This window comes from Pinus tabuliformis, chromosome 5_2 (assembly GCF_031772625.1).
Source record: "Pinus tabuliformis cultivar Carrire ecotype Pingquan chromosome 5_2, CPIR1, whole genome shotgun sequence".
NCBI lineage: Eukaryota > Viridiplantae > Streptophyta > Pinopsida > Pinales > Pinaceae > Pinus > Pinus tabuliformis.
Genome location: NC_142306.1, coordinates 474,725,349 through 474,748,055, shown reverse-complemented (window position 1 = coordinate 474,748,055; position 22,707 = coordinate 474,725,349). Strand labels below are relative to the sequence as shown.

At 34.1% G+C, this 22,707-nt stretch overlaps 1 protein-coding gene across 1 annotated transcript; it reads right to left on the bottom strand.

Moving 5' to 3' along the window:
• Positions 1-166: 166 nt before the first annotated feature.
• On the bottom strand, positions 167-20,767 carry LOC149159705 (large ribosomal subunit protein eL32z). The gene is made up of 3 exons (XM_089436548.1): positions 20,588-20,767; positions 844-1,025; positions 167-682 (listed from the first exon to the last, which is right to left on the bottom strand). Exons 1-3 carry the CDS (start codon positions 20,675-20,677, stop codon positions 553-555), a joined length of 402 nt encoding a protein of 133 aa, XP_089292674.1. The 5' UTR covers positions 20,678-20,767; the 3' UTR covers positions 167-552.
• Between the last annotated feature and the right edge of the window lie 1,940 nt (positions 20,768-22,707).

Genomic DNA, 22,707 nt, shown 5'->3' with positions numbered 1-22,707 from the left:
GTGTCTCCTACTCTAAGTTAGATCTTGAACCCGTTCTGAAACTCTTCAAACAGCTAGGCCGTTAATCACCAGAACTGTTGGCCTCAAATTCATGTGAAATATAGACAATACTGACTCAATTTAATTAACCTCGTCATCTTATTAAAGAAACTCAAGAATTACACGATTAAATTGAAAAACATTATTTTGCCCCAAGTCCTTAATTGTCAAGCATGCAAAACTTTTTCCCTATGGAGAGTGCAATTACAAAACATTTCTTTAAACTTGTAAATTCTTTTGCCCAACTTTCTAATTGTAGAGCATGTAAAACACTTTCCCTATAGAGTGTGCATTGATCTCAAATTATAATTATCTCAAACGGAGTAGTTCCTAGCAAAATCACCCGAACCATGACATGCTCGTAATCTAACTTGCAATAATTAAAGTAACTCGTATATGCAATAAAAAGTCATACGTTCCCCAGTTTTATATTGGGATAAGCATTGTATAACAATGCAATGCCTACAACAAATCTCATTTGTAACTCGCGTCAACATGACAAAACTGAGAATTCTACTCATCCTCTTGGCTACGCAACTTCGCTAGCTTGTTGGTCACCACGATATCAAGTTGTGCAGCTCGCTCTACAATAGATTTCCTCTTCAATGTTGAAACGTTGTGTGCAACTTCAGCACAGAATGTCCTACCACAAACATAATTGTATTAGCACAACTACTATAATGTACTAGGGTGCCAGGTTAAGATTATTTCAGACATCCATCATCATATGGAAACAAGTTGGTGTAGTTGGAACTGGAATTATGAAGAATCTCCAAATGAAAAAATGGTCACGGTTTACTATACCTGTTGTGCATCATAAGAAGGTCCAGATCTTTAACATTATGTACAACAAACTTCTTAAAGCCATTTGGCAAATAGTGCCTGGTCTTCTTGTTAGATCCATAACCAATATTGGGCATAAGGGCACAGCCCTTGAACTTTCTCCTCACACGTGAATCAATACCCTTTGGTCTACGCCAGTTCTCCTGTTGAGGGATAGATAATAAACAGAATATTAATAGCCTCTCACTAAACCATCTACTTATAGCTTCTTTATAGTAAGTACATTTCTTGGTATCTAAGAAAAATAACAATCTTTTTTCACTGTTGATATTTTAGTGAGCATTAACTGAGTACTTAGAAACCCTAACCAAATAAGAAAACTATTAATAACAAACGCAGAAAAGCGAAGAGGATGAAGAGACAACATTGTTGGGTCAAGAAAGATGCAATTTACAGTAAAGGGTCTTGGTGATCACGCTCGTCAATTTTTTTTAAAAATGAATTTTGCCGAATCTCATGCACTGGCAAATTTAATCAGCACCACAGAAATTTTTCATAAAATTCACTTAAAAGTGCTATAGATATGTTTATGGTAAAAAAATTAACATAAAAAAATGGTAAAAAATTTGAACATAAAAACAAAGGGGTTTTTGAAAAATATAATAACATATCACACTCTGTTTGATTTGAAATATACTTTGGGTCAAATTTGAAGTTCAAATTATTTGTATTTGTTTATTTGTTTATATACAAAGAAGAAGAAAAAAACAAAACAAAAACAAAAAACAGAATTCTCTATGCCAAACTAACAGGAAGTTTTATTATTTTTTCTGTAGCCAACAAATTTTTCGATTTCAATGTTAGTGAATTCAAACACAAACATGAACGAGTTGACTTGGGATTAATACTTTCAAGCCTTTACCATTCAATTGATATAAAACACAAGAGAACCCCTCGCAAGATTTCCTAAAGAAACATGTTCCTTGAAATTTTATATCATTTTAAAATGTGTGTGCACTTTCGAAAAAATTGATAATGTATTTCACCTTTTTTTCAGTCTCCGCCTGATTTAAAATATATTTACTCCGATTTGAAGTTAAAATACATTTATATAATATTTTTATTTTGAAAATATGAATTTTTAAATTCACCTAATTCTCTATTTAACAGCAGGTTTTATCATTTTTCTCTGACCAACATTTTGTTTGAAAATATGAATTTTTAAAGAAAGATACTTCGATCTCTATGCCAAACTTAACAGCAATTTGTACATACTTTTACAATGGCAGAGAGTTTTTTGAATTTAAACATTCTTAAATTCGAACACAAACACAAACAGGGGAACTTGGGTATTAATACTTTCAACCCTTTGTCATACAAATTGATATACAACACACAACACCCCTAACATGATACTTGAAATTTAACTAATTTCAAATGAAACAAGGACTGTTCTCGCTTCAAGCAACCCCCACCACCTAGTTAAGCCTGGAATTACTAAGAGGCTTTGGTGACATCCTTGAAATGATTGTGGAGGTGTTTCCAAAAAGTGCAAAATATGTTTTTCTGCTACAATGCTAGTCTGGGTTCTGAGGGTGCACATTCCTTCATGAATTCCAATCATGGTTTAATCCTCGAGCAACCATAAATACTACCTAAAAGATTATGTTTTGATACTGTGCACTAAATACTATCCTTGGACCACACCTTTACCTTGTTACCCCCCACCCCACCCCCCTCAAAAACCTGTGGGGTCAGGTTCTATGGTAGGTTCAAAAATGAACGCTAAATTCAGATCAACTCATTTGGGATAAACTCAGTTGATTGTTGGTTGTTATTTCCAAGATCAGATGTTCCAGCACTTAAAACCAGGGATATCTTGCACTTGGAAAATAGTTTCATCCACTGATACAGTTGGCACTTTTCAGGTATTGCAACATGATGAAACTTCATTACTTTACAATCTGGTTTTTGGACAGGGAGATATGATTGATGGAACATCTGTGATGCTTTACACCTGTCCAAGGTGTGAGTCTATGGCATGAAAGTGCTATACTTAGCCATTTGCACATATTGGCATTCTGGCAATTATCTGCACAAGCTGGTGCAGGAAGCGCATACACTGTTCAAGTAACCAAGCAAGAATATGCAAGTAAACTCCTACACAGAAAAAATGTAAAATATAATTGATGCTTGTTGGAATGAAAGAAATTCATGGGCAGGAAGGTAACACAGTTGTGATAAGATAAAGGATACCCTCTTTATCTGAATTCGATAAAGGAGAAACATTTTACTCAAATGTTAACTGTACTGTTCAGAATGGAATAGTGTAAAAAATTTCTACCAGCTCAAATACTGAAGCAAATGGTGAAGGCTTAGTCTTCTGGTTTATTTGAAATAATTCAGTATAATATACTGGGCTGCATTTATCACCAGTCAGATCTACCAAGCACCTAGAAGGATCAATTCTCTTTTCACTCTAAAAGAGGTTTGCACCTCAAGAGATTTGATCCCTCTCGGCGCTTGGTAGATCTGGAGTTAAGATGGATCTAGGTTGGTTTAATTATTAATAATTGATAATTATAATTATTAATTTATTTATTTTATTTTTATTTGACATCATCAAAATATTTTAATTAATAATTATTATTTTATTTTATTTTATTTTAAGTTTGTTTATTTTTTAATTGTATTCTATTTTTATTGTTATTTATTTTGACCAAGTCAATATGTTTACATAACTGGGCTGGAGAGAGGTGCAACTATCTTCAAAGACCAATACAGCCATGACTCGTGAGTTTCAATTCTTCTTTAGTGTTATCTGATCATGGGAATTTTTAAGGTGGGTGGAAGATTGTCCATCCTACAAATTATCCCTGCAGAAATACAAACAATATCCAGACATGGCATTTGCATAACTGTCACCTATGCTTGAGCACAATTTGATGAGTGCAGGGCATGACAGTTATGTACTTGGGTTGTCAAACTGTACAGCAGTAGCAGTATTAGAATATTTCCAGTAACAACCGAAGGTCTGTGGTTTTCATTAGCTTTGCCAGGAAGCTACGTCCCCAAGTATGAGCCAAATGTTGTTGCTTCCAGCAAATCCTCACCACCTATTGGAAAATACTAGGATGTTGTTTGATAAAATGACCCAGAAATGGCAAGTTCCCAGAGTTTCTTACTTACAACACCATGGTTCAGGGTCTTTGTGGTGTTGGAAGATACATGGAGGCTTGCTGCATGCCTGATATTATGGAATCCAGAGCTTGCAATCCAATCTTTATTACCATACCTTGGTGAAAAAACATATGCAAGCCAGAAAATTCAACTGGCAAATGAGATAGTGGGGCAAGTCACAAGGGGGACACATCTATCATTTTGGTAAATAATAGATATACAAGGAATGCAGTTGAAGAAAAATGATGTAATGGGCAGTGAGTTCAATTAGTACAGATAATAATAAACCAGAAGAGCAGGGAATTATCTTGGACGAGGTCCCAGGATTTGATAGCTGGTGTTATTATTTAAAAAAAAACTTAATTAAACAAAGAAAAAAGGCATTCAAAGGACTGGACACCTGGGATTCACTTCCCATATTCTGTAATCGTCTTTTAGAATGATTGATTTTTTTGATATGCAAACTTGTGTCTCCGCTATCATGTGATGCTATGAACCACTTGTGTATTTGCATATATAAAGTGGAATGATGAGTTTCACCTAGCTGTGTAAAGTTGTAAACTATTTAGGGATGGGAGCGATGATTATATCATGTCCCCAGATGCCCATTGTAATAGAGAAATTCAAGTAGTTTTGTGTCAGACCATGCTATCTTTGCAGCTTTAACCTAACACAGAGCTTGCAATCCATCCATTTCCTTAGTATTGCCTGCCAGATTGTTCGTAAGGTTTTCCCCTTCTATCAAGATTCAGGATTCACTTACACAGCATTAATATGAAGGTTTAATATGTTTTGATATATCGGAATTTGTCCCGAGTGAGATGCTATATCAGAATTTTTTCACAATTATTCAGATCCCTGTTTGTTATGCATTACACTCCAGCAACAGGCAGCTGGCACTAATTGCAAAAGGTTCAGTTAAGTTATCGTTCTTTGTTTTTTGTTTACCAAATTCAAAGCTTCATGGCGTACCCCAAGTACATGAGTTGATAAATGACAATCCAAGCAAATAGATAGGGATGGCCCCTTCCTGAAGAGTCAAAGTGTCAAGGTCCTGTTTGGACCTATTGAAAAAAAAAATTCAAATATGTAATTTTGTGTCAAAAACCCCTCTAAGTGCCAAGTCAGCCTGCCCCAATGGACATGTCTATTCACAACCCCTCTGGACAGTATAAATATTAAATAGAAGGAATATGGAGCTCATTTCAACACACATTTGTGTGATTTTTGGTCTGAAATATCAGAGAAAGGATAGAGATGATAAGGTGGGCCGAAGTAAGTATGAAAGATGAAGTTCTGTCTTGGTATATATCTTGATGCTATCTCTTGCTGATGGATCTGTTGGATAGAAGGAAGGTTTGGCTTGGCATCTAGAGATGGAAGTTTTCTGTGGTCATGGGTCTTGGATGTCTCAATTTTGCTCTGATTCTATAAGAAGAGAATTTTTATAGGTTTTGGAGGGGTTTTGCCCTAGCTTGGAGCCTATATCTTGTGTTCTTTTGTTTTTGTGGTCTTCATGTCCATGTTATGGTAATTGTTTGATGAAAAAATCAGAATAAAATTTAATAATAAGCCAACTAAATTCTCAAGCAATTACTATGGATAAGGAAATCTAAATCAAACTATAAAGCCTCATGATTTCCAACATGGTATCAGAACTTGAGGTTCGTTCAGGAAGCTTGAAGATCATATCTCGGTTGGCTTTTAGAAGAATCTATTTCTCTATGATCTTTTGGGGCATTTATATCTTTGTGGAAACCCTAATCATAAGGTTCAATCTGTACTAATTACTCTTTGTTCACACATGATTCTGTGGTATATTCGTTTCAGTGACTTCATTTGCTCGCATATAGCTCTATGGCTAGCATGATTCGATATAGCTCGATTTATATGCATAATTCTAGCTCGTTCAATTCACAAAAGCATTGCATTTATAATTACAGTGGTTTATATTTATGTCGATGATGGTATGCTCATTGGTCCTATAGCATTGCATCGATGGACCTGTGGCTTGATTTGTGAATATACCTTTATACAATATAGAACATATTATGTTGGCATCGTTGTTCGCACTTGGCTTTCTCACAAGCTCGCATTTTTGTAACTTATTTGTGGTATATTGATCAGATCACACTTTATGGCTTAACTTATTCATACATTTATTTATATGAATCGCATATTTTCGATTTTGGTGGCATCGATACAGCACACTACATTATACTCGGATTTTGGTGGCATCGATACAGCACACTACATTATACTCGGATTTTGGTGGCATCGATACAGCACACTACATTATACTCTATGGCTCGTCCTCGCTCGCACCATATTTCTAAAGCTCTTTACAATTGATCACAATGATCACATGATCATATGACACACCTATATTTTGTAAGCATCATATACAGTGGTTTACCCAAAGGAATCATAATTCCATAACATATATAATTACACTGGGTCGGTCATATATATCGTTGTTTGGTCTTGTTCGGTCTGATGGTGGCGTATCATCTTAGAGAGTTCGCATCTACATGGCCCACCTCTGATACGGCTCACATTTAATTTGAGAGAACTTGTATCTGCTTGGTTTAGAACTCTATTTGTGTTGACGTGAATAAAATTGCACACTGGTATCACTCACACCATGAGACAGTTGAGACTATGTGACAGTAACCTTGCAAATCGGTTGACAACAACAATGATGTCTTGGAAATAATAATCATATAATTGTCATAATGCAAAGTCAGACCTGTCTACAAATTGATCGTCTTAAAGGCTCAAGCAAGGGAATACAATCTATGTAAGTTGTGACCATGGTAATCTCATATAATATGTAAAGTTATTTACATGAGGAATATCATCTATGACAGTGACCGAATGGCCATGTATGGCTTGACAATTATTAACAATGATGGTTAATGAATAGCAATTTGGATCATATCAATGAAGTTGATCATGATAATCTCATATAATATGTAAAGTTATTTACATGAGGGATGTCATCTATGACAGTGACCGAATGGCCATGTATGGCTTGGCAATTATTGACAATTATTAACAATGATGGTTAATGAATAGCAATTTGAATCATAATGGTTAATGAATAGCAATTTGAATCATATCAATGAAGTTGACCTAAAGCTTTGAAAGAAAATGATATGACAATGATGGTTAGTTTATTTACCATTTGATAATAATGGATGACCAAAGATCTGAAGCACCTTTGTTGAAAGAAGATGACAATCTTAGCTACAAAAGGATTGGACCTTTGAATAGATAAGGTAAAATGTTGAGGTATGTATAATTTTTATATGCATGATATGGTGGTCATTTGATAAAGGGTCTGCGTATACATTGATCTTATGTCACAATCTAGGCTTGGATAAAAAGCATTAGAGTTTTGCAGTATGCAAGCTTGCATTGCTTTGATGACAAGTCTTAATAATGATAAAATTTCTAGGGTTTATCTATCGTGGAGATATGAAGGATCTAGTGTATGCATGGAATTTGCATAACAGATCTTGAAGACCTCAAAATCTAGGGTTTTTAACTCTTGTAGTTGTAGCAACCCCAACAAAATTTGGAATAAAAAGAGAAACCCTAGAAATGGAAACCCGAACTAATTATTTTTGCTATGAAAGGAAAAATGACCTAGTTCTTTAGCATGGGAGGTACTACCTCATGCTGATATGATGAAAAATGGTCAAGTATTCAATTGAATGTGAAAGTTTAGATCTTGAGATCTAGAAATAAAACGCATCAAAGTTTTGTGGCATACTTATAAAAGTTATGCATGATGAATGAAAGGAATCTAGGGTTTGTAAGATTTTATAGTTTGTTTTTGGTATCTAGAATTAGAAAAACCTAGTAAAGGAAACCTTAACTAATTGTTCCCTCTTTTGGAATCCCTAGTTCTTGGGAAATGGTATCTAGGGTTTGCAAGGCTAATGATATAGGGTATGTTTTAAACCCTAGCAAAAGTTGGATTAAGGTAAATCCAAGGGCTTGAAGACAACCCCTAGGAATGGATGTTTTCATACAGGTAAAAACCCTAATAAGGGTTAGGTCAAGAAGTTTTTATGGTCTACATCTAAAAAACCTAGAAATACACCTTTAATAAATCATAAAGGCCTAGATTGACTGGATTAACATTATGTTGGTGTCTTTGTGTAACTTGCTTGGTTGTATTAACTAGTGAAAACTACCAAGTACATAATGAAGGTTGTCAAGAATATGAATGCAAGATGAGAAGGATGGACGAACAAAGCAAAGCATCACTCGTGCTTGTTGATGACTCCTTGAAAATGATGAGCATAATGGAAAGACGGAACTATAAGGATCCTATGGAAATGATGTTGAAGCTTCTAGATGATGAGCTCATTTCTAGAACACATTAATTACGAAAAGTTGAAGCAAAACATTGTTGCAATATAGAGACAGAACATGCCTAAGAGGCTATTATGATCTAGTAACTTTGATATCGATATGACCTATCTCACTAGGATGACATATTGCAAAAGCATGTGAAGAATTTGGAAGGAGTGTTTACTTGATACCCCTACAGTTGCATATGGAACACATGGACCATGCGGAGGGATGTTGATCTCAAAGAAGCAAAATTTGTTATCTTGACGACAAGCCATCATGATGAGGTAATTATGATATTGATGTTTTAGTATTGGCTATTTGGTTGGTATATGGTTTTGTCACCTAGAAGAATGTTGCATAAATGCATAATGGTAGCTGAGACAAGCATTTGTTTTTAAACTCAATTCAATGAATACATGGATTGAGTGGATGGCTTTGGTAATCCTTGAAGGATTGGTGGTCAAGATGTCTACATCATCTTGGGATTGAAAGGTAGCAATACAAGAAGATAACCTGATGTGTATGACAATGGAGATCACTTTAGCTCTACTATGATTGGGGCTTAACATAAATTCTTTTGTTGATGTTGACTAGAAGAAAGTGATATGAAAGGCTGACGGCCTGGGCCCTAAACCCGGTCACAAGTTGGCTCCAATTTATCCAAAAAGATAAAAGCTCAATACAATGAGATGCAAACGAGAAGAGTAGCCATACAGCTATTACATGAAGATCTCCATGAAGAACTAATAGTTAATGTATTGATGAAGACACTAAAAGAACTTGTGGCTATAACTTCCCCATTGAAAGGAAGTAAGGAATCTCCTCTATATTTGAGGAGTAAGAAGTCTCCTTAAATGGTTGAAAAGGAGCAAGGATCTATTCCCCAATCAAGAGGGAATGAGGATCTCCTCTTTGGTTGAGGGAGTGGTGATGGACATTATATTCTCTCTCCATGTGTCATGCACTAGGACAAGACTAACAGTCATACGTCTAGTGAAGGCCATGGAAGGAGAATGGGGGTTCGGAGGATTAGATAAGCATCAATTTCCTTGAGAATAAAGAATCAAACAAAGGAAGTGGACCGACACTCTTTAAGGTTTGGACAAGCATCCAAGACAAGAGTGGTTGAAGAGGACCAAAATTCTTTGAGAATGGGTAATCCAATATAAGAATAGTCCTAAAAGGATATACCTAGTGAACATCTGGATGGGGTATGTGCCTTAAGAGGTAGTGTGGTGTCTCACATAAAGCCTCCTAGCATTATGATCTGAAATAAGAAGCGCTTGTCAGTTAAAGGCCTTATACTATGTTGACAGTGTTGGCTATGTTGGTGATGCTTAAAGACAGCTTATCAATCTGACTCTTCTTATGAGAATATTTCAATTTGAGAGTATCCTTGTACCAAGTGTACAATTATGAATACATTCCTAGTTAAGAGGTAATGTTGGAGAATGTAGCTAAGTTTGGTCTTCGTAATTTGTACCATTATGTAAAAAGCAAAGGAAATGAAAAAGAAAATTTATTATTATTATTATTTTTCTAAACAACCATGTTCTTCATGCTTCTAGGTTTTCGAGTCAAAGAGTCAAAGTCCTATTTGGACCTATTGAAAAAGAAAAAGAAAAAGAAAAAAAAATTTCAAATATGTAATTTTCGGTCAAAAACCCGTCTAGGCACCAAGTCAGACCAACCCTAATGGACATGTCTATTCGCACCCCCTCTGGACAATATAAATAGAAGAAGATGGAGCTCATTTTGACACACACTTGAATGATTTTTGGTCTAAAATATCGCAGAAAGGATAGAGATGATGGGGGTCAAAGTATGAAAGACGAAGTTCTGTCTTGGAATATATCTTGTTGTTGATCTCTTGCTGATGGATTTGCTAAAAAGAAGGAAGGTTTGGCTTGGCATCTAAGGGTGGAATTTTTTGTGGTCATGGGTCTTGGATGTCTCAATTTTGATTTGATTTTATAAGAGGAGATTTTTTCTGGGTTTTCCCCTTGGAGGGATTTTGCCCTGGCTTGAAGCCTATATCTTGTGTTCTTTTGTTTCTATGATCTTCATGTTCATGTTATGGTAATTGTTTAATAAAAGAAACTGAATAAAATTGTATATTAAGCCAACTAAGGTCTCAAGCAATTACTATGCATAAAGAAATCTAAATTAAACTATAAAGCCTCTTGATTTCCAACAGTACCCTTGAGCAATAGTTCGGAATTGGTATCTAAGAACTGGATGGCAACATGTAATGAACAAGGTTCATATACATAGAGGAATATTTAAATATTTAGAATTTGCAAATATCCATTATAGTACAAGTAATACATTTATAAAAACTATTGAATGTACAAGAGATATGAGATGTGAGATATATGGTTACAACTAAGGATTCACGTATATACCTAGGAAGATGCCCCTTCATGAATGGTTATGTCCTTGGAGACATGCCTCTTTAGTATACTAAACCATTATTAACTATTAATTATTAATTTTTTATATTCATAACACCGCCTTCCCTTCAAAAAAATTGTCCTCAAAGTTTATTGCTGATAAGGCGTGTCATTAGTTTCTTTTTCTTGTAATATATTCGTTTCAGAGTTCTTCAAGTTGTCATCTTCAATGATACACGATGATAGGATCCTCTGAGTGATACACAAAATTGTTGAACTGAGAAGAGATCTAACCATCTTGAATCAATCTTCTATGTAATCTTGTGATTACTTGTGATTACTAGATACTTCAAATGAAATTTTACCATAAGACTAAATTGTGCTAGCAATCGCAGTCTTCGGAACATAAGTTTGTTGTCTATGTTCTAAGTGATACAAGTACACAAATTGATTGAGATGTCTAATCTTGTGATTTGAATGTAGATAAAGAGTTTTTGTGGTTGGATTTTCCCTTATCATGCATGTGTGGCAATTCCCTAATTTACTTCAGGTATTGATGTTGCTGAGTTGGTTACATAATCTTCACTTGGAATTTTCATTGTCTAAATTGCAACATCTGAATATATTTTTACTTCAAGTGGTGTCCTCTTCTTGAGTTGTGATATTGACACGACCAATTTTTGTTCCTTATTCTTCAACTTGGATTGTTACATCTAAAGACTTCGATAATTCCTTCGTGAGAAGTTCTTCTAATTTGTTTTTACCGAGTTCTTATCATTTTTAGTTTCTTAATTTGAGTGAGTAATTTTTCATTATGGTCCTTGAGGAAAGAAACCTCTTCATTTTTGTCTGCAATAACCTTGTCAACTTCCTTCTACATATTTTGCATTGACTTTTGACTTTCTTGAAGGATTACTTTTGAGATATCTTTTATGTGTTTTAGTTTTACTGAATTTGGTTTTAATGTAACATTATGTAGGCATTATTTTTTCTTCTTGTAGAAAAAGTTAAAAACTTTCTTTGTATTTAAAATGAACAACCCTATTATGTCACCTTGATCACTCCACAGGGATTGAATAGAGAATTGTGATATAAATGTATAATCCCTAATATTTAATTGTAAGACGGTTATGACATATTGTTTTTTGTTCCACTGGTCCAATTTTTTTTATTATTTAACTCTTTAATCACCAATTGGTTAGCAAATTTCAAGCTTATACAATTATTACTTTAAATAGCACTAAAGCATAGTATAAAGTTTTTGAAAATCTTTCTCCCTTCATTTTCAACTTAAACAATATCAAAACCTAAAATCACATTCGAGTGAACTGCAGACAAAACCACAAAGTGGAATTTCAGAACTGCACTTCACCCAAAAAATTGTGGTTCTTGGACTTGTCAAAACTGTGACGTTTCTATTTGCAGTTCCACGACAATTCTCACCTAGTTTTGAAAACCGCCCACACAATTCCACACGGCACTTTTATTTTTTGGAATTTTGGAATGCTAACTAGGCACTCACAAGATGCTCCCTAGACTCTTCCTAGATGTTCCCTAATGGTAATGTTAAATTCTCAAGTAAAACATATTTTTACTTAATTTTTTAACATTACTATGAAATGACTCACAATGTTTGAGAGTGGTTCCAACCTCTTAAAAGTTCATATGGACAAAATAGAATTTCATATCCCATTCAATCCCATTCAATTCAAGACCTAACAATTTTCAGGATTTCAAGATCAATGAGATTGTGGCATTTCATTAGATTATATCACGTATGAGGATATGCATTTAGCATTCAATCAACAACACAAAGCCCTATATGTACCACAGTGTTGATGGTGTTGACTATTAAACTCCTTTGTTTAATGGCCTTAGCTAGAAGGTACCCTTCACTCAAGTCAAAATCATTGATCAGGCATGTTAAGGTTTTTCTACCATATTTTAAGGCTTGGATTAGCCAATTTCATCAAAATTGAGCAATGTTAACTAATATCCCTAAAGAATCAAGGTAGAGGCAAAGGCTAGACAAGAGAAGAATCTAGATTTTAGATGGTTGATGATCAAATAATTAATCATTAATGTACCATGGACATCATTCCTATCTTGATTTGTGTATAATATGCATGCTTTGGTATATTCTGCAACTACGCACACACACACACATACGCTTCCGAGGATTTTTGAAATGGCACTTTCCAACATTTCGCTTCTAGAAACGCACTCACTTCGTCTTGCTCCGTGCAACATTGGGTTGAACATGTAGTTGCACCCAAAGAGATTACATTAAAAATGGTTTCATGACCCGTGCACATATAAGTTTATCAAATCCCACCGCCATGCCCTTTAAAGTTATTCCACACATTGACCACATTACAGTCAACAACATACTATATTGTTAAAGAAATTTTGTGAATGTTGTTCCCTAATGGTAATGTTAAATTCTTAAAAGTAAAACATACTTTTACTTAAATTTTTAACATTACTATGAAGTGACTCAAGATGTTTGAGAGTGGTTTCAACCTCATCAGAGTTCATATGGATAAAATAGAATTTCATATCCCATTCAAAATTCAATAGACTTAACAGTTTTCAAGATTTCAAGATCAATGAGATTGTGGCATTTCATTAGATTATATCTCAAACGAAGACATGCATTTGGCATTCAATCAAGAGCACGAAGCCCTATATGTACCACAGTGTTGGTGGTTTTGATTGATAAACTCCCTTATCATAGGCTTAGCAAGAATGTACCCTTTACTCAAGTCAAAATCATGGATCAAGCATGTTAAGGTTTTTCTACCATATTTTAAGACTTGGATTAGCCAATTTGATCAAAATTGAACAATGTTGACTACACAAGAGGAGAAGAATCGATATTTTAGATGGTTGATGCTCAAATAATTTATCATTAATGTATTATGGATGTCATTTCTATCTTGATTTGTGTATAATATGCATGCTTTGGTGTATTCTGCAACTACACACACACACACATACGCTTCCGGGAATTTTTGAAAATGGCATTTTCAACATTTCGCTTCTAGAAACGCACCCGCTCCGCGCAACATTGGGTTGAACATGTAGTTGCACCAAAAGCGAATACATTAAAAATGGTCTCATGACCCATGCACACAGAAGTTAATCAAAGCCCACCCCCATGCCCTTTAAAGTTATTCCACCCCTTGACCATAGAACAGTCAACAATATACCATATTGTTAAAGAAATTTTGTGAATGTTCTTGGTTCAAAGCCCCATGGATCTAGCTAACAAAAAAAGGACTACTTGTTTTTTATTCTATTTACTATCCTTACACATAGACATGCACACAACACAAATATATAAAGCACTTCGTTGGGTTCAGTGGTTCAAAAGAAATGGGGATCAAGTCACTCTGACAAAGCTTACAATCTGATGGAACCCCTTCCCTCTCTCATTTTAATTTTCCAATTCTTGTATAGTGAATTCCTCTCAAAGAAATATGTATGTATATTATACATAATCAATATATTTTTAAATATGCATGTATATACATATTAATATATTAAATCTATAAATTATATATAGATATAGATATGTACACATACATATAAATTTTATATCTTAATATAGCTTCTTTTCTCAATAATTGTATATATTTTTACATATTTGTGTGTATAACCCCAATATTATATATTTCTCTTTATTATCCCAATATTTTATAGTAGTAATTAATTTCATTATTTTTTTATGAATAATTTTAATAATTTGACTCTAATCTTTTATCTTTTTGAGATTTTGTTTTATCATTTAATTTAATTTCTCAAAATTCTTTATTTGAACTTTGACCCATCATTTTTCCTCTAACGGCTATTTTGACCCCCATCCCTTTTAATTAACTTTTCCCTTTGATCCATTAATTGTCCTGCAACAGCTAGTAAGGGTTTTTATCTATTTAGGGCTTCATAGCACTAGTTCGATCATCATTAAGATTTTTCATCCCTGATGATGGGTGGAGTGTCCACCCAAAAGGTTGGACAAGCTAAACTTCTTACACGGGTTTCTTTTGAATGCTTTCAACAATAAAAGCTTACAATATTTGAGTACATGTTGTAGCAAAACAGTATAATAAATCATTCGCATAATAAGATGGTTGTCAACTGGGGGCAGCCTAACTCTAGTGAAGTTAATACTGAAAGCAATCCAAGTGCTTTGGAACTATCTAACATATATACCCAAACAAGCGCTAGAAAATATAAGAAATGCTTCAAATGCATGTGAACACATAAAAGAAACAATGGAAGTATCGCTCTAGTGAAGAGAAAAATAACAAAAAAGCCCAAAGATGGTCACTGGAGCTTAATAAATATTCATTTTCTGGAAAATGGTTTGCAAGCAAGGGCTTGTGATGTGTAAGAAGTTAGAACTCATGAGGGTTCATGGAAACAAATTATTATGTAGAACTATACAAGGCTTGGTTCAATGATATACTAGATCAAGATTCCAAGGAAGGCAATAAATGATGTATCCCATGGCAAGGCATTTGCATGGTACGATGAGTGGACAATAAGTTGGGATCAAAGTCAACTTGGATAGGATGTAGAAACGAGTTTAAACTATAAACTTCCAGAGAGATTGATTGAGATTGTTCAAGAGAAACTGTTCCATACCCTCAATCAAATAATAGACCCAAAGACTACAATTAATTGGCAACAAGGCTAAGTGAATGCACACAATTTGGATTTCAAAGATGAATATGCATATTTATGTCCAACTCATGTTTGAATAAGGGAGGAAAACACACTATTGCTTGGTCAAAGAATCAAACATCAAGTGTATATCCTACTCAATTGGGGTACCATGTAATACTAACATCTAAGATACAAGAATCAAGCTAGTGGTGGAAGGTATTATGGAAACTGAAGGCGCCAAAAAAGACAACTATTTGTGTGATTCGCTATAAAAAAGAAGAGAATATGGGAATATGCATACCATAGTTTTAAAATTCAGACTCAAAACAATGATTCAACCACCTATCAAATTAGGTTTTGACTCAAACTCAAATAGACTCATTCTAATTGAAATATATATATTAACAAGATTCCAAACCATTAGAGACAAAATATGCAAAGTTTGCTCATCTATATATACCATGTAGCTATGAATATATCAAAATTGCACCAAGTGCAATACATATCAGCAACAAAATAAATACTTAGTGAGTCTCTAAACGGCCTTTAAGAGTCCAAAAATTATGTTGCAAGTTTCTAATCACTAATCAACATGATCACTCATCACTACTACTAGAAATGGATCATCTGCAATAGCTCTAAAACATCATCTAGCTAGATTCTTAAGACTTGTTATCCTCAAACTTATAATATGATAGAAAAAAATAATACAGCTAGCTAACTATTTTGGTTGAGTGAAGGGTAAATCTCCTCAACCTTACAATATGGTAGGAAAATCTTATTGTATCTAACCAATGAATTTGGTTTGAGTGAAAAGTACTTTTTTGTAAGGTCATGGCCATGACAAAGGAGTGCAACAGTCAATACCACCAACATCAAAGGTTCATAAAAGACTTGGTGTTCTTGATTAAATGCCAATCCCATGCCCTCATACAAGATAGAATTCAATGGAAATGTTGCAATCTCACCATTCCTAAAATTTTGAAAACTGTTAAGTTTATTGAATTTTGAGTGGAATACAAATCTCAAATTTCTCCATATGAAGTCTGATAAAGTTTAAACCACTCTCAAACATCTTGAAATAATTAATGGTGATGTTAAAATTTTAAGTAAAACATTTTACTTTAATAATTTAACATTAACATTGATTGGCAACATTGTTAGGTTTTATGAGTTAGGTTTTCTATTTTTTATATATAAAAATTGAATTTTACTTGTTCAATCCACATGTGGGTTTCAAAAGATGACTCAACCAGTTTAGGACAATTTGGTATCTATTAGCTCAACAAATTTCACCAATTCCAATTCGAAAGTTGAGTTGAAAAGTTGAACGCTAAGGTGACTCAATGACCTATCAACTCAACTAGTTTCACCAATTCCATGTTGAACTAGTTCAAGTATTAAAACTATATAGAATCAATAAATGATCATTTATTTACTCATGTAGAGAGAATCAATAAATGATTACTTATTTACTCATGTAGAGAGAATCAATAAATGCACCCATGCTTTACTCATGTAGAGAAAATCAATAATGATCACTTATTTACTCATATAGAAAGAATCAATAAATGCACCCATGCTAAGTAAAGTCTAGATAAAAGTTAAGCAATTAACTTGTGTAAAAGATGGGTGCCCTAAGGATTCTACAAAGAAAAGCCTTAATGGATGGTGGTGAACAAGAAAGAACTCAATGAATTCAATGCATTACCATGCCTGATCATCTTGGGTATTTGGTTGGAAAGAAACACATCTTTTGAGTAAAAAAGAATTCCCTCTTTTTAGCATTTTTCCCAAATAAGATCTATTTCCTCAAATAATGTGGACAACTATAGAAACTAGTCATTAACGAAGCTCAAGCATGGGGCCTTTTTGATGAATCCAAACAAGGTCCTCCATATTTTAGTAGTGCATGTGGAACTTCGTATATGTTAAAGCATCACTATAAAGTACAAGGTGGGGTTAGGAGAAGGGTCAAATAATTGTTCTTATTGAAAATGTAGCGAGCAAGGTCTTCCATCTTGTGCCTTATCCAGTGAAGACCTCAAATTGTCCTCACGAGTTAGACTTCAATTAGGATGAGTTATTTCCATTTTACTGAAATAATCATCAAGTTAACATACATGGAGTTAGAGCTCCAATTAAAGAGGAGTATTCATCAGTTTGACTAAAACACGAGATGGTTGTTAACAATTCCCGTTAGAGTGAGTTAGTCTTCGGTCTTGATTGAAGGGTAAGTCAAGAACTCTAGTGTTGATTGGAGAGAGAAAGAGTATCACTCTCAGTTAACTCATCAATCAAGAACTCAAGTTCTAAATTTGAATTGGGTCTCCTTGCATGTTCGAATTGGGCCTATAAGAGGAGGACGAAGGCACAAGAAAAATAATTGTTTTGTGCACAAGGGTTTGTGTGATAAGACAAAGGTCACAAGTTTGTGAGGGAGCTTTGATTGTGGACAGTGCAAAAATTGTTTCCTAAGAAATAGGAGGAACAAGTGCGCTAGGTTAGGAGTCGATTGTGCACAAAGAAGAGGAGTTAGGTCTTAAGAAATAGGAGGCAGAATACAGAGAAGAGGAGTTGGGTCTTGAGAAATAGGAGGCAGAGAGCACGCAAGGATATAGAGGTAAGAGGAGTTGGGTCTTGAGAAATAGGAGGCAGAGAGCACGCAAGGATATAGAGGTTTTCTCTATAAAATAGGAGTTGATCTGCACTAATAGGGGTTGATGTGTGCTAGGAAATAGGGACCTAATACGCAAGGAGAGCGCAGAGACCAAGCAGACATGAGAAATTTTGCAAAGCAAGTCAAGGAGCAGAGGAACAAATGTGTGCTAGAGAGCCAAGATCAAGATCAGCCAAGATTAACTGTATCAATTGAGATTCGTGTGAGAAACAAAACGCTTTCTCAAGATAGATAAATTGCTTTGTAATAGATCCATGTGCTCAAGAAAAACCAATAAAATAGCCACATCAAACAAGCAGGTTTTCCAGGTTGGATTTCTTGGATTTCTCGAGAAAAATAAGTGTCAATTTGTGCATATGTTTTTATCTCTTTGTTTTTATTTTGTTGCCTATGAATTGTTAAGAGACTTTGTATCTTGGTGAAAATAAACTACATTTCAATTATAAGTGATCGGAGAATTCTACAATGATTCATATTGCTATAGATTTCCAGAAGGGCACTGTATAAAATATATTATCTATCCAACATTTCGGATGGTAACTCCATCCATCCATTTTCAATTATTCATCTAAGTAGTTGTAGAGTTTCATGGAAATTTAACAATGTTGAGTTTATGACTTTTAGAATTTCAATTTATATGTACTTTGAACAAAAATATCAATGAGATCCAGATTTTTGGTGATTCCAATTTGCTTATTAATTGGATGACGGGTGGTAAATGGCAAACACTCAATATATGTCTCTCAATTTTCAAGCTTATTGGCAACCAATCAAGAGAGTTGGCAAGTTCTTTTGAGACCATTTATTTCTCCAATATATATAAAGAGTTGAATTGTTTTTATCTCTTTGTTTTTATTTTGTTGCTTATGAATTGTTAAAAGACTTTGTATCTTGGTGAAAGTAAACTAGATTTCAGCTTTCAATTATTCATCTAAGTAGCTGCAAAGTTTCATGGAAATTTAACAATGTTGAGTTTATGATTAAGATTTCAATTTATATGTACTTTGATCAAATATATTAGTGAGATCCATATTTTTGGTGATTCCAATTTGTTTATTAATTGGATGAAGGGTACATGGCAAGCACTCAATATGTCTCTCAATTTTCAAGCTTATTGGCAACCAATCAAGAGAGTTGGCAAGTTCTTTTGAGTCAATTTCTTTCTCCCATTATACAAAGAGTTGAACAAGGAAACAGATGCTCACCTAAAGGAAGCTCAACAGCTCATGGAAGTCACTTTATAATGGAAGAAAATGAAGCATAAATAATTTTTATTTCTAGAATTAGATTATTTATATGTGAAACTCTTTGATGATATAATTGATTTGTAATTGGATAACGAGTAGAAACCATATGCTCAAATCTCTCTCGAGCCTATTTGTCATGGGTTAAAAGAGATGGCAAGTTCTTTCGAGACCATTTATTTTTCCCGTATACACAACAAAGAGAAACGGATTCTCTGCTAAAGCAAGCTCAACAGGTCATGCCAGTTATTTTGTTACTGGAACAAAGCAAAGTAAAAATAATTTATATTCCTAAAATTAGATTATTAATTTATAAACTTTGGGATTTTTAGTGTATATCAGGTTTCCTAGGTCTTGAAACATATCAAAAAGGCTTCTTATGCCTTGAAACATATCAAAATGGAACTCTTTGATACATGTATGGACAGTTTAAAAGACAATTCCACAAGCTGTTATTGCATTTTTTAAAAAGACGACAGTTCCTTTACCGAACTTACTGGGGCAGGTTCATGCTTTCATTGGATTTTGTAAGTGCAATAGCACAAAAAAATTCCCTTCGTCTTTACATAGAAATAATAACTAGGAACTTGCAACAATAGGCTAGGGTTCTGTAGATCTGACAGAATGATAGTATATAGGGAATAACGGCCTATTGAAGCTTTTTTATGGTGCCCCGGCAATGAATAATAGGCATTCCAGGGTTCCATTCATGCCGTGGTCTGCCTTGTCTAAATGGCCTCTGTCGCAAAAGTAGTGGAACCAGAGTGCAAGTCCTGAGCAATTATTTTGACAGGATAGCTACTACTCCACTAGGACCCTGCACCTAAGCCAACAAAATTCTACTCTATCCAGTGCAGCCCCTTAGGAAATGTTTCTTAAACAAGGGATCGACGCACAAACCCAGCTTGGGATAACAACAAAAAAGTGAAACAGGCATGTCATTTCAGATCCAAGGCGCAGGGGCATTTCACCGCCTTGTTGGGGTTGTAGTCCTTTAAAACTCTACTCTGACAAAATCGAACAACTGGGAAAACAAAACCCAAAACACTTTTACCCTTTTTAAGGGGAATGGGGGATTTCACCGCCATGTTAGCATTGCAGTGCTTTAGAAATCTGCTCCGACAGCATCGCACGACTCGGCGAACGAAAGCCAAAACCCTTTTTACCTTTTTTAGATGAGGATGTTACAAAACTGACCTAGATAAGCAGATAGAAGGGTGTGTAGGTACCTTGACAGTAATACGACGATCACTCTGAGGCCTCTTGAACTTCTTCACGCGCTTCTTCACAATCTTCTTGTTCATGAGAGGGATCGCCATTTTCCTCCTTTCAAACTTTCCCCTCCCCCTCACTCTCTGTTTCAGCTCCTCACTCGATCACCCAGGGAATGGAATACAAAAGAAAGTCTACTGGTGTTATGACATGACCTTATAAACACCGCATTTTCAGCTCTAAAACCCTAACCACGCTGTCAATCTAAAACCCTAACCACGCTTTCAACCTGACACGAGGTTGTGGGATAAATAAACATTTATGGTTTGTATATCGTGGCAGGTAATATTCCTCCTAGTGATATTTTTAGTTAAGCATTTAAATAAATAACAATATTATAGAACGTAATGTATTCCTTAGTTTTTTGGGATTTTGAAACGCCTTATAATCTCTGGTCAAAAGTAGTATTGCTGTTTTGTTTTTTTTCGTAAAATTTATTATAATTTAATGGTTAATAGGTTGTCGTGAATTTTTTATTATTATTGTTTATAGGTTTTAAGATTTTTATTTTTTTTAAATGAATTTTTGATTATTTAGTATAGATTTTATTTTAATTTTAGATTTATCAAGTGTTTAGAGAAATCAAATTTTTAAAATTAAATCTCTTTTTAATACAAAATTTGGAAAAAAAAAATATACATAGAAAAAATTGATCTCTCTTAATATTTAAGAATTCATAATTAAAATCAATTTATGTTAGTTTATAATAGTATTTATATTATATACAAATTTCACATTTTTATATATAGAAATATTCTTACTTTTTATTTTATTAAAAATTTCATATATATGCATGTGTGGCAATGACATTTTTATGACATATTTATAATTTTTAAATGTGATATGCACACTTATGGAAAATTTTAAAAAGAAGTTTTCTATGTGATATTTCTTGAAGATCTTGGCTTAAAGGAGTTTTATTATAAATATTATGTTTTTGTATATTTATTAACTAGATTTAAATATTTTTCGTATTCAGGGTTCTGTGATCTATAATGAATTAAGCAAAGTCTTTCGGTAGAAATCACATAAGAGAAATTTTTGGCCGACGCGTTTCAAACCTCAAGTGTGGTTCATCATCACGACGAGATGAATATTTGCAAATATTCATATTTCTAATTATATTACTAATGATATTTCTCTTTCATATATTTTATTTTATTTTATTTTATTTATATTTTTTACTGAGAAAAATGATATATATATATATATATATATATAGAGAGAGAGAGAGAGAGAGAGAGAGAGAGAGAAAATTATATACATATATTGTCTGCATTGTCTTTACCATACTCTAACATCTCAGTGTCTTCATCATAGCAGTATCCACTAGCCTCGGGAGGCCCCGGACTTAACTTACCATAAAAAATACTTCCCAAAAAATGGGATATGAATACAATTCTAAAAATGTGACTAGAGAGTCTAGTAAGAGAGGTTTGTCCCCATGGACTCAACCTCCTCCCCATCCATAAAGACATGATAATTAATAGAACTAACTGGTAATTCAAGAGCTTCTTTGGATAATGAATCAACTTCAGTATTTAGTTCATAGAGAATATGACAAAAGGAAATTAGTTCAAAGGAGTTGTCAACTTCATGGATATGAGATAGCAGGGGCTCCATGCCAAGTATTCTTACCTCAACCTTTTGGTTTTCCCAATCTATCACTAGTTTAGAATATCCCATCACCTAAAGGTGTGTTGCCCCCTTTTCCTTGGCTAACTCCAATAGCATCCACAGGGCTACAAACTCGGCTTTATTATTTGATCCTCTTCCTAACACATATAAGCAACAAATTGAGTGAGATTAGCTGAGATAGAGGACCATACCCATTCCATAACAAGGCAGATGACCTTGGCTAGCCTTATAAAAAACCCATGGGTATCGAAAGTCTATTATTGGCATATTCAAATTCTTGGGTCGTGTTTGTTTTAGATCTAATTTCTATTCCTGTGTCATCGCCATTGTAATATCCCTTTTTGTCACCCCTCATGTAAATATCATTATATGGACTCATAATGTAAATTAATGTAAAATGTAAATAATGATTGGACTGAGAGGAGACATATTCAAAGTC